The following is an 18,117-nucleotide window of genomic DNA, read 5'->3' on the forward strand; positions in this document are numbered from 1 at the left end:
AGATTAAGTTAGGATAATTCCTAATCACATCACACTAATATTATAAAGGAGAAAGTTTGTATGTGTGTGTGTGTGTGTGTGTGTGTGTATGTTTGTTACTCCTTCACGCAAAAACTACTGGACGGATTGGGCTGAAGAATGGAGATAGATCATACCCTGGATTACCACATAGGCTACTTTTTATCCCGGAAAATCAAAGAGTTCCCACGTGAATTTTAAAAAACCTACATCCACGCGAAGGAAGTCGCGGGCATCAGCTAGAGCTTCATAAAAGACAATTTTTTCAATAAGTTCTATTTACCCACTATTACCTAAATGTTTTTTTTATTTTATTTTTAATACAAATAAATACGTCGATTTGTTGAAAAATCACTAAACACACTGGCGCTGTCACGAAAACGCACGGTAGAACAGCACGTTACGCCATGATAATCTAATGGTAATGGATCCAGGTCCCATAATGTTGTGTTAAAAAAATTGACATCTTTTAGCACTAAGAAAATGAGACTAGGCATACTTATGGTCATCACCTTTTTATTGTACTGGATCATCATCATCATTGCCAATCAATAGACGTCCACTGCTGGACATAGGTATCTTATAGGGACTTTCACATGCCACGATCTTGCACTCCTGAATCCAGTGGTTCCCAGCGACTCATTCAATTCAATTCAATTTAAATCATTTTTATTCAAGTAAACTTTTACAAGTGCAAGACTCGTTTGATGTCGTCTATCCACCTAGTGGAGGGTTTTCCAACGATGCTCTTTTCAGGGCGAATTCGCCACTCATACATTGTACAGTACCCGCCACTCATACATAGAACTTTAGAAAGAGAGTAGAGCGTTGCCTCTGTCACTCATACCTATACGACGTTTCATTGGTCAGGTCAACGACAGAGACAACCCTCTACAAAACCGTTATCTCTTTCTAATGTTCGATGTACAATATTTCTTGCCGGGAACTATACTGTATAGTTGCCCTAAACAGCGCTATGATAATAACTCGAAGTTTGGCACAGCAATAAAATCGCTGCATCCCAAACAACGGGCGCAAACAATTTAATTGGCGTCGATAAATTAAGCCGACGCGCGCCGTTCCTTGTTTATCTGATGCAGCTGCTGACCGTCATGCTTTAATACCAAATCCATACTTACTAATATTATAAATGCGAAAGTGTGTCTGTCTGTCTGCTACCTTTTCACGACACAACAGTTTAACCGATTTTCATGAAGTTTGGTACAGAGTTAGCTTACATCCCGAGACGAGCATAGGCTACTTTTCATCCCGGAAAACCAAAGAGTCTTCACGGGATTCTTAAAGGCTCATCCATTTATTCGATTTATATGAAATTTTGTACAGAGATTTTCAATTTTTTTTTTTAAAGTAATTTGAGTATTACTTTATTTTTTAAGACTTCATAGAATTGAACTTCGTGCTGTTCATTTTCAGCGCGTCGTTTTAGAACAATTAGCACATGACCGTTTTCTCGAAGAAACGTTACTGTTACTAAATCAGGCTTTACGGTAGACATACTTTGTTATACGAACAATAGCTTGTAAACTAGAATAGTTTTAATAGTGCTTACACTGTTCCAAAATATTTCATAAGAATTTCTCACATAAATAACTTAGAATTTTCTCAAATTAATTTACGTACCTACCTACCTTAAAAGTTCTATTAAGTTTTCTATGCTGTTAATAATAATTAAGAATTCTTATTATACCTACTAAAAATGTTTATCAGATCAAAACTTAAACTTATCCTGCCTGTGTTAAAAATTGTATAGGCAAAATCAACTAAAAAAAAAAAAAAACAATTTTTACTTGCTCTACATTAAACTTTTTAGGTGATCCCAATTATACGAAAGAACTTTAACCATAATTTCACCCATTTTTTAGCATGTAAGTGTAAATTTTTTCAATCAACGGTTTGCCGTAAAGTAGGTCTAAAGGTATCTATAGTAATTTTAGTCACATTCAGTATTTGTCTATGTCTACATACGCGTTTATTTGTGTGAATTTTAGTGATTTTTGTTTAGAAAAAAAGCAATATGAAGTGGAATGGAACTGTGATATTACTGTAAGTACCATTTTTATAAACTGTATTTCATTTGGGATTGTAATATGCTGATGCGGTTTCATTTCGCTTATTAAATTTGTGTTTTATGATTTGAATTAAATGCAGGACATTGAATGTTTTGGATTAAATTTTTAGGCAGCCTTTTCATAACAAAATAGTTACGTAAAGAAAAATAAAAGTTTAGAAAACTATTAAAAATATAAGACCTATGCAGTGTTGACGAAGTACAGAGATAGCTTACAATGCGGGAACGAATTAGGTATTTTTTATCCCGAAAAATCAGAGAGTTATCACAGTGTTTTTAGGGTTCCGTACCTCAAAAGGAAAAACGGAACCCTTATAGGATCACTTTGTTGTCTGTCTGTCTGTTAGCTGTCTGTCTGTCCGTCCGTCCGTCCGTCTGTCCGTCGTGTCTGTCAATAAACCTATAGGGTACTTCCCGTTGACCTAGAATCATGAAATTTGGTAGGTAGGTAGGTCTTATAGCACCAGTACAAAAAAATCTGAAAACCGCGAATTTGTGGTTATATCATTAAAAAAAATTAAAATGTGTTTCAGTTATTAAAGTAATAAAAACTTTACCACGTGGATTATCATAATAATATGAATGGGCTTTACCTGTGCATTCTAAAATAGATATTTATTTATTTTTATGTAAAATAGTTTTTGATTTATTGTGCAAAATGTTGGAAAAAATACCCGAGTACGGAACCCTCAGTCCGCGGGTCTGACTCGCACTTGGCCGGTTTTTAAAAATTTAAATCCGGAAGTCACGGGCATCATCTAGGTAGGTACTTAGTTGTAGAATAATGCTGTACAAGAACATGATTTTTTATGCTAGTTCTAAGAAAACTCTGTGAAAACTTTAGTGATTCTTTAATGTAAATGGTAAACACAGTACGACGTACGTGCTATTTATTTTACAAATGAAATAACTTAGTTTGCGAAGCGGGTTTCTTAGGGAAGTAAAAATTTTCTTTACCGAACTCGCGTTCAGCGCAAACTCCATTTTAATTTTAAATCTTCCGTCTCGTCTCAAAGACCGGTTTGCGTTTTATATTCCTCCAAATAAAAATGATAGTTGGGATGCATTTATTTACTACTTGTCTATGCTGTTTTTAGGTATGGTCAATTTTACAAGAAACTATCATGATCATCAACCTATGTACTACTAAGCACGGCGCCTCTCAGAATAGGGGTGATGACCTCTAATCACATCAGTGACTTTTTGTCTAAAGTAACAAGTGTAAATTAAAAATTTATAACACCCCCGACAAGTGAAGGTTACACTAACTAGAAAAGAGCTGATAACTTTCAAACGGCTAAACCGATTTTTTTGGATTATAGCTAAGAACACTCTCGATCAAGCCACCTTTCAAACAAAAAAATTATAATCGGTTTATTAGTTTGGGAGCTATGGATGCCACAGATAGATAAACAAATACACACATCAAACTTATAACACTTTTTGGGTCGGGGGTTAAAAACGCTCGCTTTTGAGTTTGAATTGAGTTCAAATTTGAGTTTTCACGCACATTTTATGCAATGCATCCAAGCCAATGTAGGCCATTAGGTACTTCGTCAAACTGATTTGAATAAAATTTCTTCATTTGAAAAACTTAACTTTGGACTTGATGTTTCCAGTTTGGCTGTTCTGTCTCCATTCAGCAAAGGGCACAATGTAGAAAAAAGAGGCCTCATATTTCCTCCCACCAGTTTATATGGGGTGAGTAAAATAGTTAGGGTCAGTTGTTTTTTAGGGTTCCGTACCTCAAAAGGAAAAAAGGAACCCTTATAGGATCACTTCGTTTCCTATCTATCTGTCTGTCTGTCGTGTCTGTCAAGAAAACCTTATAGGGTACTTCCTGTTGACCTAGAACCATGAAATTTGGCAGGTAAGTAGGTCTTATAATAGCACAAGTAAAGTAAAAAATCCGAAAACCATGAATTTGTGGTTACATCACAAAAATAATTAAAATATATTAAAAAATTAAAAAAATTATTAATATTTTCGGTTGTTAAAGTAAGATAACTACTAATACAAAAATACTAAGTGGGGTAGATATCATATGAAAAAGCTTTACCTGTAGGTATATTTATTTTGTCACAGGTATTTCTTTATGCAAATTTGGTGTACAATAAAGAATACTTTATTTTTCTTTACTTTACTTTACCTTACTTTAATTTACTTTCCGTTCGTGTTGCAGACTTTCGTGGCCATAGCCGTGCCCCTCGACATTCCGGACAGGAACGTGTTCGTGTCTTACAACTTCGAGTCCAACTACTCCGTGGTCACCAACATCACGCAGATCGATGAAGTCATATTTCCCAATTTACCTGTAAGCTTAATTATCATATTTTCATTCAAGCATATAGTGGAGTCAATGAAGCCGTAAAACAGCTAATCTTCGGAAGTCCTCAGAAACAGCTCCGATTTTGATGATTTTTTTATGGCTATTTGAACACAATCTTTAAACTAAACTACAATGATAAATCTAAATGTATTGCTATTCCTTTCATAATGCTCTTTGCGAAAAAGGATAGCACTTTTAATTTAATTTAGTTTAGAGACTTTGTTCAATAGAGTTACTTAGACATAATATCACTTCTAAGAGTTTGTAGGTATATCGTGAATTTCTTTTGCAGCACAAATACGCTACTAAGTGCGTAAGTTTTTGAGTGCAATAAAGATTAGCAATTATTACGTATTGAAAAGAAAACTTTAATATAATAAACAATTTGCTGTAAAGTCTAGACTACAACAGTAGACTGAATGGAACGAGTGAAAATTCACAGAGCAAATTCATAGAATTGACTTGAATACTACAGTTGAAACTGTTGAAACTTTCCAGGTAATTGCAGCACGTCACAGCCGGAGTATCACCCGGGAGCTGGCGTACACGACCCTCGAAGCCAAGTTCCGAGAGTAAGTCAATAGCAAGTTGCGAACTGTTTCACTTTCGTATAATTCACAAGTATGCTAAAGCGATCGTAACACGAACGTACTACAGTTTCCAAAGAAATATTTTATATACCATTTAATTTCATTTATGTTACTGTAAAGCTCGAACTACGGTAATTCCTAGGATTTACCAGTAAAACCTGAGATTTACCAAGAGTAATTGCAGCAATAGAGAGAGCTATTCTTAGAGTTTCTCTATGTGATCAAATCAGAAATGAAGAGATCCGTAGGAGAACCAGAGTAACAGACATAGCTCAAAGGGTTGCGAAGCTGAAGTGACAATGGATTTATTAGCTATGTTGGTTGCTCTGGTTTTCCACAACATCTTTGTGAACACGTAGAAAAACTCCAAGTGTCTTCTAGGCAAGCGAGGTTCACCGAATTAGCAAGATTGTACAGAACACAAATAGGAGCAAAGTAAAGATTCAAGAGCAAAAATGAAACCTTCATCTCGGATATTGACTGTTTGTTTCAAAGTAAGTACGTGTTCGGGTAACCGCACTCGCTTCAATCAGGAGAGTAACTACCCGCTTGTTCTGTGAACTTTGTTCCACGGCTATTTGATATAAAACTTGCAAAAATCGAAGTCAACAGTGTGAATTTTTGTTTTTCTTCTTAAGAATCACATGTCTTAACACACATTCATTTCTTAAGCATGGTCTGCTCCACAACAAATTTGACTGTATTGACTTGGTTAATAAATTATCTCTCAATGTTCTCAAGTTGGCAAATCGACGACAGGTGCGTGCTTATAATTTATTCGCGGTTAAATTCTGCCGAAACAATGCTGGAGCACGGTCACCTATGCGTCGACTTGTTGACACCTATAACAAAAACTTTGACGTAGTCGACATCTTTGCCCTGTCTGAAGGTAGATATAAAAAGGCTATTATTGATATTTAAAAAAAAGAAAAAATTTAATAATCGAAATATTCAATTATGATAAGGATTTCTCTATTTACTTCTGTTTCCCTTATTTTGCAAACAACAGTCACTTTTTCTTTTTGTTCTTGTTTTTGTTTTTTTTTTTGTTTTGTATAAACTACATAATATTATTAGTTACTGTACAGTTCTTTGTTAATATTAGGTTAAGAAGTTTATTCACATTGTATCGCCCTAGTTCTATTGTTAAGCTGTGGATAGTGTAGTTGATTACATATTTACTAATATTTAATGATAGATTTAAGTTATAACTTTAAATATATAATATGTAATTGTTTATTGTCCCAAATAAATAAAAATAAAAATAAAATAAAATAAAATAAGAATATTAGCCATGCTAATCATGACTAATACTCCCCTTTCCCCTCCAATTAAGCGTAAAGCTTGTGCGAGGAGTGGGTACGACAATAGTGCAACGGGTGGGGTTTGAACCGCCGTTCTTTCGGAATTCAGTCCGCGCATCTACCGTTGAGCTATCGAGGCTCAAACAGTCAAACTTTAATAATCCTTAGCAGATTATTCGCAGGATGCTCGTACGCTCCGGCGAACCGGTTCGAACCGGCTAAATGCGAGTCAGACTCGCGCACCGAGGGTTTCGTACTCGGGTATTTTTCCGATATTTTGCTCGATAAATCAAAAATCATAATGCATAAAAATAAATAAAAATCTGTTTTAGAATGTGCATGTAAAGCCCTTTCATATGATACCCCACTTCGTATAGTTATCTTACTTTGAAAATTTAAACACATTTTAATTTTTGAAATGATTTAACCACTTTACGGTTCTCGGTATTTATTCCTTTACTTGTGCTATAAGACCTGCCTACCTGCCTTTCATGATTCTAGGTCAACGGAAAGTTTTCTTGAAAGACACGACGGACGGACAGACAACAACGTGATCCTATAAGGGTTTCATTTTTCCTTTTGAGGTACGGAACCCTAAAAACCTAAATCCACGCGGAAGAAGTCGCGGGCATCATCCAGTGATGTATAAAACCGTATATGTGTACTGTAATTCCAGGCACGGCATGAGCGGGCGGGACTGCATGCTGCGCAACATCTGCGAGGCCGCCGAGACGCCGCTGCATCACAACGGTCTGCTGGGACACATTATGCATATTGTTTTTACGTACGTAAATGAAATGAAATGAAAAATGAAATGAAATTTATTTATTTGCTAACTATGGGTGGCTTACGAAGGTCTTATAATCTAAATAGTCCCTGCATATTTACTGAAACTTCAGCAAGCAAATATTAATAATGGATATACTCTACAGGTAATTTGTAAAGTTAGGTTCTATTGCGAATATGATCATTAAGGTGCTAAACGACTTACAGCCTTTTTTTTTAATATTAGCATTCTAAAGATGACTAATATTCCCCTTTCCCCTCCAACAAAGCGTAAAGCTTGTGCTAGGAGTATAGGTACGACAATAGTGCAACAGATGGGTTCCAACCACCGACCTCCGCTCCTCAACCGTTGAGCTATTGAGGCTCCTTTGACTGTACATCACGCGGGTAGGCCAAAAACTAAGCCCCATTGCGTTGCTCTCTAATTTTTTTAGGGCTCCGTATCTCTAGTGAGAAAAAAGGATCTTTTCGTTGTCTGTTTGTCTGTCGAGACCCGTCATGGGAATCAAAACCTATCAGGTACATCCCGTTGACCTAGAATCATGAAATTTGGTAGGTAGGTCTTATAGCATAAATAGGTACGGGTAAAAATCCGAAAACTATATATTTGTGGTACACAAAAAAGTGTTATTTCTTGTACGACGGTAGACGGTACGGAAGGAACCCTTTGTGTGCGAGTCTAATTCACACTTGACTGGTTTTTTATATGTATTACTGGGTACTGGGTAGTATATCGCTTCGTTATGTTGAGCGTAGCTATATGTGGGAACGCCTTTATGTGCAAAGGTCAGATGGCATTAGATAACTTTGCGTCAACACCGCTGTGGAATATTAAGTAGACCCTTGTCAAATAACGGCAAAATGCTAAAAAGAACTGAGTTTCCCTAACTAAGTCTTCCTTATTCTGTTTCTGTTATTCAAATAGGAAAAATTTAAGTATGCACTTACTTATTCACAAACATCTGGTATTTATTAGGTACATACTAGATGACCCACTACTTCGTCCGCGTGGTTTTTCATCCCGCGGGAACTCTTTGATTTTCCGAGATAAATATAGCCTATGTGAATCAGCCATTCCAAATTTCACCCAAATCCATCCAGTAGTTTAGTAACAAACACGCGCACACGCACACGCACACACACACACACACACGTATCACAAGTAAACGTCTTAATTACCCAGATAAATATATCTTTTACAGTCCATCATCATCCAAAGAGGAGGGTCTAGAGGACGAATACTACGAGGCAGAGGCGGCCGGGCTCCGAGGCGACTGCGACAAATACCTCGACTTCTGCCCTTTCAGCCTCTTTGACGTCATCACTAGACTGGTGGAAGTGCGACAGAAACTATAGCACAAGATTTAATTAGGATTTAGGACTGCTTCACTATGACATTAAAATATCCTCTAAAAATACTTAATTTGTTATTATTATTACGAAAACACTTTAAAAATGGTGAGATTAAAGAATTTTGAACTATAGTTCGCAGAGCAAGTTTTGAAATTTACTAAGTACTTACCCCAATTTTCATGAAACAGGATTACAGGATACGATTTCGCGTTTTATGACCATGAGCCAAGAGTGTCAAACGACCTTCTTAATCCAATGGCTGAGACATTCGGCATTGCGCCCGATTTTTTTTATGCGCTTTACGACAATCGTGCCTTAAGGAAACTAATGATGAAGTCTATTTATTCACTCTTGCCTTGAAGGAACATAAATAATACCTACGTGGCAGGAATCAAGCAACGTGGCTAGTTGCCACTCTACCGGCAAAGCCATGCCCCCGAGCGATGTATCGTTCCGGTACGATACCGTGTAGAAAGCAAAGGGATATAGGCTCAATAAAAACTGCCATACCCTTCCAGGTCAGCCCGCTTCCATCTTAGACTGAATCATTACTTCCCACCAGGTGAGATTGCGCATTGCTGTCAAGGGCTAACTTTCATATCAAATAGAATTTATTATACAAGATGATATTTGAGTCCGCCGCACCCGCATGCATTCCACTACAATTAGCATAGAAGCCCATTTCCCAGCGGTCAGTCCATTGTCGCCTAAAATTAACACTTTTGTGTGTAAAGTGGGCCACAAACCGGGCAGAAGTGCACTCTAATTGTGGGTAGAGGTACAGTTACTATATGTGAAGTAGATAAGATAGTATGTTGCTTTACTAGAAAATGCTCACGACTTCTTCCACGTGGATTTAGTTTTTGGTTCCGTACCTCAAAAGTAAAAACGGAACCCTTGCAGGATCACTTTGTTGTCTGTCTGTCCGTCCGTCTGTCAAGAAACTTATAGGGTACTTCCCGTTGACCTAGAATCATGAAATTTGGCAGGTAGGTAGGTAGATCTTATAGCACAAGTAAAGGAATAAATCCGAAAACCGTGAATTTTTGGTTACATCACAGAAAAAAAATTAAAATATGTTTCAATTTTCAAAGTAAGATACCAAGTGGGATATCATAATATGAAAGGGCTTTACCTGTACATTCTAAAACAGATTCTTATTTATTTTTATGCATATTAGTTTTTGATTTATCGTGCAAAATGTTGGAAAAAAATATCCGAGTACGGAACCCTCAGTGCGCGAGTCTGACTCGCACTTGGCCGGTTTTTTTAAATCATGTGAGAACTCTGCAACTTTTCGGGTTAAAAATATTATGTAGCCTACATCTGTGTCCGGGATCTGAGCTATCTTTATAGCAACTAATAATGATGCCCGCGGTTTATAGGTTTTTTAATAATCCCGTGGGAACTCTACGATTTTGCGGGATAAAATGTAGCCTATATTAAAAGTGTCTGGGATGCAAGCTACGTCTGTACAAATAGATGATAGCCACGTCTCTATCCATGATGATTTAGATTTTTGTAATCCCGTGGGAAATCTTTAATTTTCCGAGAGAAAAGTAGTATATATACCTAATAATATGTCGTCCCCAAGGTGCAGGCTTTCTCTTGAAATGAAACCCGTCTAAATCGGTTGATGAAGAAGTGGCAGGCAGACAGATTTATTATTAGTAAGTATAGTTAATTGGGAAGCTTGTAATTACAGAGGTGTAATTTACTTTCATTACAAAAAAAAAAAAAAAGTAATATTTTTGGGTTAACTAATTCATCAACCTACTTTCGGTATCAAAATTTTCCGTAACTACAACTAACTGGGACGAAATGAAATTATCCTTTTCCGCAGAGAACGTTGCGAAAATTATGACGCACAACTTTTGCAGTGTCAATTTAGTTTAATTAAAGTTTTATCTACAGGATAATTTGTGCCAAATGCATAATGTTTTCATTTTCTGCTAATGTATTTTCTGAGTTTTCGGTACGTATATTTTGGGTGAAAATAGTCTTCATCCATTTTTTTTACTTAACAGGGCTCTCTCCGTCACTTACTCCATACAATCGTAGTTTCAATTTCATTTGAATATTAAGCAACCAAAGTCCATGAAATTTTGCAGACATATTCTAGAAACTAATATCTGTGCCTGTGTTGTTTTAGATTTTTCTAAAAATATGTAGTATAGTGTAAATAGTAGACCACGTAACTTTGAAACCGAATATTTTGACAGAAATCTGGAAAACCACAGGCATAGATATATTAGTTTCTAGAATATGTCTGCAAAATTTCATGGACTTTGGTTGCTTAATATTCAAATGAAATTGGAACTACGTTCGTATGGAGCGAGTGTCGGAGAGACCCCTCTTAATATTTTAATGTGTGTGTCGGTCTGTCTGTCTGCTACCTTTTCACGGTCCATCCATTCAACCGATTTAGGAGAAATTAGGTGCAGAGATAACTTGAATCCTAGGGAAGGATGTGGACTACTTTTGTTTCCGAAAACAGGCAGATAGGTAGCCTACCTCTTACGAAGTTTAAATACAGGTATGCAAAATTTAAAAATAACGGTTAGGTATATTTATATTCATGAAAAATACAATATGTTGCCTATGTTTATAAGCTTTATATTTTGCTGATAAAGTCCCCATATTCTGAATACAAAACCTATTATAACATAAGGAAGCAAAAATTCCTTGGACCCAAAGTCGTCGGGTGCAAACTTCATTTTAATTTTAAATCTCCTTCCCCTCCTCAAAGGCGCTCATATTTCGCGTCTTATATAATATTTTCCTTGCCTTAAAAATAATATTAGTTCGGATATTTTGTTTGTTGTGTAACGTCTTTTGTTCTACAACTTTTCTTATTGTATCTTTTAAAACAACAGGTAGATAATATTAAATAGGTACGAGTGACCCTGGGCTACGTCACGAGTATGTACCTACAGTACGCGACAGGTTGAGATGGCCATCGGGGTATGAGGGGGTAACTCTTTGCAACTTTGCAACCCACTAAGCTATGTTAGTTACTCTGGGTCTTCTAAAGATCACCTCATTTCTGATTTGATCACAATTTGATTTTGAGTGCAATCTCACCTGGTGGTAAGTGATGATGCGGTCTAGCAAGTATACAGCATCGTACAGGAACGCTTAATCGCTTGGCAGCATGACTTAGGATGGTAAGTAGCCAAAACCGTAGCCTCTCACTAAACCAGCCCAGTGACAATATCGAAATAATAAATTCTCAAATTGCTCCTGCCAAGAATCGAACCTAAGACCTGCAGCTACTTTATAAGACACAGCGTTCCCCAGTGCACCAGGAAGTTGTCAAAATAACTTATACCTATAGGTACTAATTCCACAGTTCCCTCATCTCAATAATCGTCCGATGAAGTCATTTTATAAAATTAACAGATGCAATAATAAGTTGAACAAATACAAGTGAATATTAAATCGTTCAATACTCATCAAGGTATCATGCAATTAATTAGTGTAACTTTATCAGCTCATTGTAACGCTGGTTTGACTTTTAATCAATGTTTTCACCTAGCCTATTTGATTTCTGTTAATCAATTGATCGCTTGATTTTTCACTTCATCATCATCAGGTAAACCCATCGCAACAGAAAGTGTTTTTAAGCCATAGTCCATCATGCTGGCCAAGTGTGGATTGGCAAACTTCTCACACCTTTGAGAATTATAAAGAACAAGCTGATACCCGCGACTTCGTTCGCGTGGATGTAGGTTTTTAAAATTCCCGTGGGAACTCTTTGATTTTCCGGGATAAAAAGTAGCCTATGTGCTAATCCAGGGTATATTCTACCTCCATTTTTTTTCAGCCCTATCCGTCCAGTAGTTTTTGCGTGAAGGAGTAACAAACATACACACACACACACATACAAACTTTCTCCTTTATAATATTAGTGTGATTCTCAGGCATGCAGGTTTCCTAACGATAATTTTCTGCACTTTTAAAGCGATGATATTTAAATTGGTCAAAACGCACCGTGATAATAGGTAGGGTGATAAAAGGTATTTATTGCCCGGAATAAGCTGTGATAGACTAGTGGTTAGAACATCCGCCTCCTAATCGGAGGTCGGGGGTTCGATCCCGGGCACGCACCTCCAACTTTTCGGAGCTATGTGCGTTTAATGTAATTAAATATCACTTGCTTTAACGGTGAAGGAAAACATCGTGAGGAAACCTACATTCCTCTGAGAGTTCTCCATAATGTTCTCAAAGGTGTGTGAAGTCTGTCAATCTGCACTTGGCCAGCATTGTAGACTATGGCCAAACCCCTTCTCACTCTGAGAGGAGACCCGTGATCTGTAGTGAACCGGCGATGGGTTGATCATGATTGCCCGGAATCGAACACCGGACCCTCAGTATTCGAGCAAGTACCGAACGGGCGCCCTCCCGCGTTTTGGCCCATATAACCGCAAGGTTGGTGGCGCCATGGGTGGTTGGTGGGAACCTCAATATTGGATACCTACCGCAATGTTAATGTTTGATCCACGAGTTTAGATTCCTACCAAAAAAGAAGCACACAAAAAATACTTACCCAACTCTTGTTCAACCCATAAATCTACTTTATAAACAAAGCCAAGTTTAATACTGTCTCGTAAATTTGGTTTGCTTTCAAGCGTGGTATGAACGTCAAGGAATGCAAGCTTCGAAATATTTGCAAAGCCGCGCAGACTACGCGCCATGTAGCGAGTAGCGACAGCTTTTTGGGGCAAATATTACACATTGTACAAAGCACAAAAGCAGAGTGAACTAGAGTGAGGCAGCTCTCGGTTTGATCCTGAATCGATGATACGCCAAATATTAAGCTACTGGCTGGCCCACCATCAGGGTAGACAAGCTACCTTCTACCCCGTACAGTTCAGGTTTTCAGTTCAGTCTTCCTCTGAGACTATGAATGATTATTGCATATTTTTAGTGTTTGGATCGTGAACTTGATACTTAGATGTTGTGATAGCAATCACGCTTTAATTAAATTACTTATTTTGCCACTACTTTTTTTAGACTAGTCTAAAAAAACCCGATCCGAGAGCCGATCCGAGAGCTTTAAGCTCTCGGATAAGCTCTACGCGTTGAACCTGTGTTCTTCGTGTAGGTTTTGGGAAAATATTCTTCACAAAGTACTACCTCTGTTGTACACGAAACTTAAATCCTAGATTATATAGGTATTATTATTCATTTAATTTAGTCAAAATTTTAGTTTTAGTTTCGTGTACAAAGGAATGAATAGGAGAATTATAACGTGAGCACACAACTATTTGTTTAAATAGTTGTGTGCACAGTATCATACTGAGTATTGTGTGTACAAATAAGTATTATAGGTGTACCTAAGTTATTAAATTTAAGATGTATGACTTTTTGAAAATAAATAAATTTGAAATTTGAAAAAAATTGAAATTAACTAAATAATACCTGCTTTTCTGACTGACGCTTATTCTATGTTACTCTCTAGTCTCTACCGTTTTATAGACAAGGTACAGGCGTATAGTGACGCTTTTTGGGGCATAATATATCACACATTGTGTTCACGTAATGTGCTTGTTTGTTATCTCTCGAATACGAGATAAATTAGGAAACAGAATTCAACCTTTGAACATCTCTAAAGTAAAGCTAGTCATACCAGACACGAGTTCTTTGAACCGTGGTTTCTTCAAGACTGTTAGATTTGCACTTGACTGCCTCTCTACTCTACTCTGCTCTACCTTCTCATTTGAACTGAGATCTGACGATGGGTTGATGAAGATGATGATGACTCTCTGCATATTTTTTTTAAGAATACTAGGCAAGTTTATCATGCTGACTAATATTCCCCTAAAACCGAGCGTAAAGCTTGTGCTAGGAGTATGTACGGCAATAGTGCAACGGATGGGGGTTGAACCAGCGACCTTTCGGATTTCTGTCCGCACCTTTAACCGTTGAGATATCGAGGCTCTATACTAGGCTTCGAACATTTCTAAAGTAAAGCTAGTCATACCAGACATAAGTTTTTTGAGCCATATTTTTTTTACATTTGTTTACCATCCGATTCATCCAAATCTGCATGATGAAAGCGACTACGAAGGAGGAAGATCAGCCACGCTGCCTCCCCCGTTTTCCACCCGAATCGTGATATTTGCAGTCAGTTTGCAGTAACAAGGTCCTAGGGCCTGGGTCTCTTACACATTTCAGCAAGAAGCTACTTGCTTACAAAATAAATTATACTTACTATTTTAACAAGTGTAAATTAAAAATTTATAACACCCCCGACAAGTGAAGGTTACAGTAACTAGAAAAGAGCTGATAACTTTCGAACGGCTGAACCGATTTTCTTGAATTATAACTAAGAACACTCTCGATCAGGCCACTTTTCAAACATAAAAAACCAAATTAAAATTGGTTCATTAGTTTAGGAGCTACGGTGCCCACAGACAGATACACAGATACACACGTCAAACTTATAACACCCCTCTTTTGGGTCGGGGGTTAAAAAGACTTTGTTGTGAAAAAAAAAAAACAACGATTTTTGATAATAATAATTAAGTTTTATTCATTAATAAATATCTACCTATTTTAAAAAACCCTATATAGGTATAACCAATCGGTAAAACAGTGTTTTAATTTCATTAATAATAATTAAATCATTACCTATACTAATTTATGATATTATTACCTAAGCAAATAAATATCATTACATATTTTATGAACATTATTCACAGCCATTGCATTATAATTTATAACTAAAAATAATGACTTAATAATATTTATTTATTGCCAATATTTTGGCAAAATAATATAACTACCAATATTTTTATTAAAAATGCGAAAGTGTGCTTGTTTGTCGAAGGAAGGAAGGTGATTGAAGAATCACGTCACATCGGAGCAACAAATCTAGTATTTTTTGCATGTTTATACCTAATTAAAGACCTGGAGAGTGACATAGGCTGTTTTTTATTTCGGAAAATCGTAAAGTTTCCACGGGATTTTCAAAAACCTAAATCCACGCAGACGAAGTTGCGACCATCGATTGGTTCATGATATCCAGAAGATTTTGAGATAAATTCAATTAGTTTAAAGATAATAACATCGTACCTAGTGTTATAGTGATAAAATAAAAAAGTTTTCTTTCTTTTGCCTAATTAACAATACCAATAATCTCAATGTCTTTCGGATAGAAGAAGTTATTCTTTCTCATCGGTATGGAAGATATCTGCTGGTCCACTGGTAGCCTGGTGTCGTAGAGTGATGGGGACTGGAAGATGATGCCGAAGGTGCCGACGAAGCAGGCGATGGTGAAGAGCCAGAGGAAGAACCGGTCCAGCACCATGGACATGAACTTCCAATCTTCGACCACCTGTGGACAAAATGGTATCTTTGAAATACACATCACTGATAATATTTTTATGGGGCTTAGATAAGATGTCATATCCCAGCTTCGCTTTGAAGAAATTTCTAAAAAAAACCTTTCTTGGTGGGTTGTAGTGGGGGTTGCTAAAAACAAAAAGAACTGAATGCAAAATTTCACTTTCTACGAGTAGATCCAGTTTTTGAACTTGAAGTTGTGTTTATATATAAAATATTATCATTATTTATATAAAGTTGTGTATATAAATAATGATAATATCTAGAAATCTATTCAGAACTGATTAGTCTGCTGAACACAGTCTATTGGTTCAGGTGGATACCGGATATTCACTCAACTAAAAATAACGGTCGACAAATTAATAACAACTCATTTACAAAACTGGTACCTACTTTACTCTTTAAAAGCCGATTTTTCAATTGTCAAATAACTTGTATCTGCGGAATAAATTTGACATTTTGACAGTATTGGAAATCTGTCAAAATGTCAAATTTACTCTTCAGAGATAAAAGTTATTTGACGACTAAAAAAACCAAGCCTAAATCAGTTTAAATTAGAATATAGAGCAGATCCAAAATAAATCCCTTAAGATCTAAATAAGAAAAACTTAGCAGTAGCAATAATAACCAAGAATGCTCCTTTAAGATTAGTAGGTTAAAACTGGTGAATGTAGTTCAGGAATTAAGAGCGCGTAAGTGCCTCGCAGCTTCCAGTGGCGAGATAAATCCACACTCCGACTGGGACCGCGGTTAATCCACCGAAATGGTTTTAAAATTTATTCGCCCAGAGGGTGCTATTTATATCGGCGTCTCAGAAATGAGCGGTTATCTGTAGACCGTAAAAACGTGTCCGGAATTACAATGTCGCTCGGCATTCCGGAATATAGTGTCAATTGGCCTAGTTTCCGATTTCGATTTGTACTTACTTAATTGTAATGTGAATTAATCACCACCTACCACTAATATCTAAAGCTATGTCCTTTACACTATTTTAGTTACCTGGAAGATATCGCTAGGTAGCGATAAGGCCGCCAAGTTGTACCAACCTGCCTATATTCTGGTGTGCTTTGTATGCGTTTTTTTCTGTACTAATTTTGTGGTGTACAATAAAAGTATATTCATTCATTCATTAATAAAATGGTTGTAATTTTTAAAATGGTTTTGTGGCATGTTTAAACTTTAATCATTTAATTATTACTCGTATTATTAAGAGACTTATTCACGACATAGTCCGCGTAGATTTAATTTTTTTACTGCCGTGAAAAAGAAGTTTTATATTCGTCTCCGTGATGCAAGCTACTTATGTGTAAAATTTCCTCAAAATCAAGGAATCAAAAGTTAATTCGCTAAAATCCACCAAAACACAATATTCTGTATGGGACAACATCCAGAATGCAATATGAAAACCAACAAGAACTATGACAATTTTATGGCAGTTTTTTGTATTAGGTAATATAATTGTGAAATGAAGCATAGGTTATTTCTTATAATCCCAACTTTAATATCCGGAAATCACATTCTAACCTTCTTACCCCAAAACACTAGTTTGACAGAAACTAAATGTCGATTACAGTTTTTGTATGGGGAAAGATTTAAAATAAACACGCGATAAAATGCTTGTTTAAGTTTTTTGTGGTAAGGTCGTTAAAGTTTCAAAAAGTTTCAAAACGAGTCTTTATCTTTAAATGAACTAAGTTAACTTTAACCTTTCGTCTAGCAAGTAAGTCATAACTCATTATAACTATATTTCATAACGATATTTCTAAATAAAATATGATAACAACTTCCTTTGTTTTATCGCAAACGCCCGATAATCCAAAAAGCCGTTCAAGTGTGGAATTACGCCACTGAAATTATTTCGAAATTGACTGCCCGCCGGGCGTTATTTGTATCGGAGGCGTCTCAAAAATGAGCCTCGTTTATCTGTCGACCGTAAAAACGTGTCCGGAATAACAATATAGCAATCATAGTTCCGGATTACGGAGAAAATTGGCCAAGTTTCCGGCCGTCTGAATAAACTGATTGGAACGAGTCATGTGGCTTAAAATTCGTTTTGTTAATTTCTTGATAATAATTTCTTGAATAAGCTACTACAGATTTTTTATTTTAAATGTGAAAATTGATTCAGAATTGATAAATCCCCTGATACGTTCGACATTGCTAATTCATTGCAGATACATATTTTTGAGCTTGATAAACAAAATCCTTCATAGGACCGACTTATGACGGAGTTCACTTCTTTTGTATAGGTAGTTTCTACGTTCTTCCTTTTTTTGTAGGTATGTTTCTCTTTGTATA

The 18,117-nt window shown here is 36.4% G+C and overlaps 2 protein-coding genes across 4 annotated transcripts in view; one reads left to right on the top strand and one right to left on the bottom strand.

Annotated features, from left to right (window-relative positions):
• Positions 1–1,913: 1,913 nt before the first annotated feature.
• LOC123874155 lies at positions 1,914–9,378 on the top strand (the record flags this gene model as incomplete). Its single annotated transcript, XM_045919365.1, has 7 exons — positions 1,914–2,082; positions 3,727–3,808; positions 4,290–4,421; positions 4,935–5,008; positions 7,007–7,114; positions 8,319–8,464; positions 9,362–9,378. Coding segments are annotated over exons 1-7 (588 nt in total), but the record flags the coding sequence as incomplete, so codon positions are not given.
• A 5,867-nt stretch (positions 9,379–15,245) lies between these two features.
• LOC123874153 (acetylcholine receptor subunit beta-like 2) overlaps positions 15,246–18,117 on the bottom strand; it is a 62,274-nt gene continuing 59,402 nt past the window's right edge. For 2 of the 3 annotated variants that reach the window (XM_045919363.1, XM_045919360.1), the window contains one exon: positions 15,248–15,811. In XM_045919363.1, the coding sequence (XP_045775319.1) occupies positions 15,593–15,811 (219 nt within the window). In that variant the 3' untranslated portion in view covers positions 15,248–15,592. Of the gene's footprint in view, positions 15,812–18,117 lie in introns of all 3 variants that reach the window. The other variant, XM_045919361.1, reaches the window with a different exon arrangement.

The sequence above is a fragment of the Maniola jurtina genome, chromosome 18 (assembly GCF_905333055.1).
Source record: "Maniola jurtina chromosome 18, ilManJurt1.1, whole genome shotgun sequence".
Lineage (NCBI taxonomy): Eukaryota > Metazoa > Arthropoda > Insecta > Lepidoptera > Nymphalidae > Maniola > Maniola jurtina.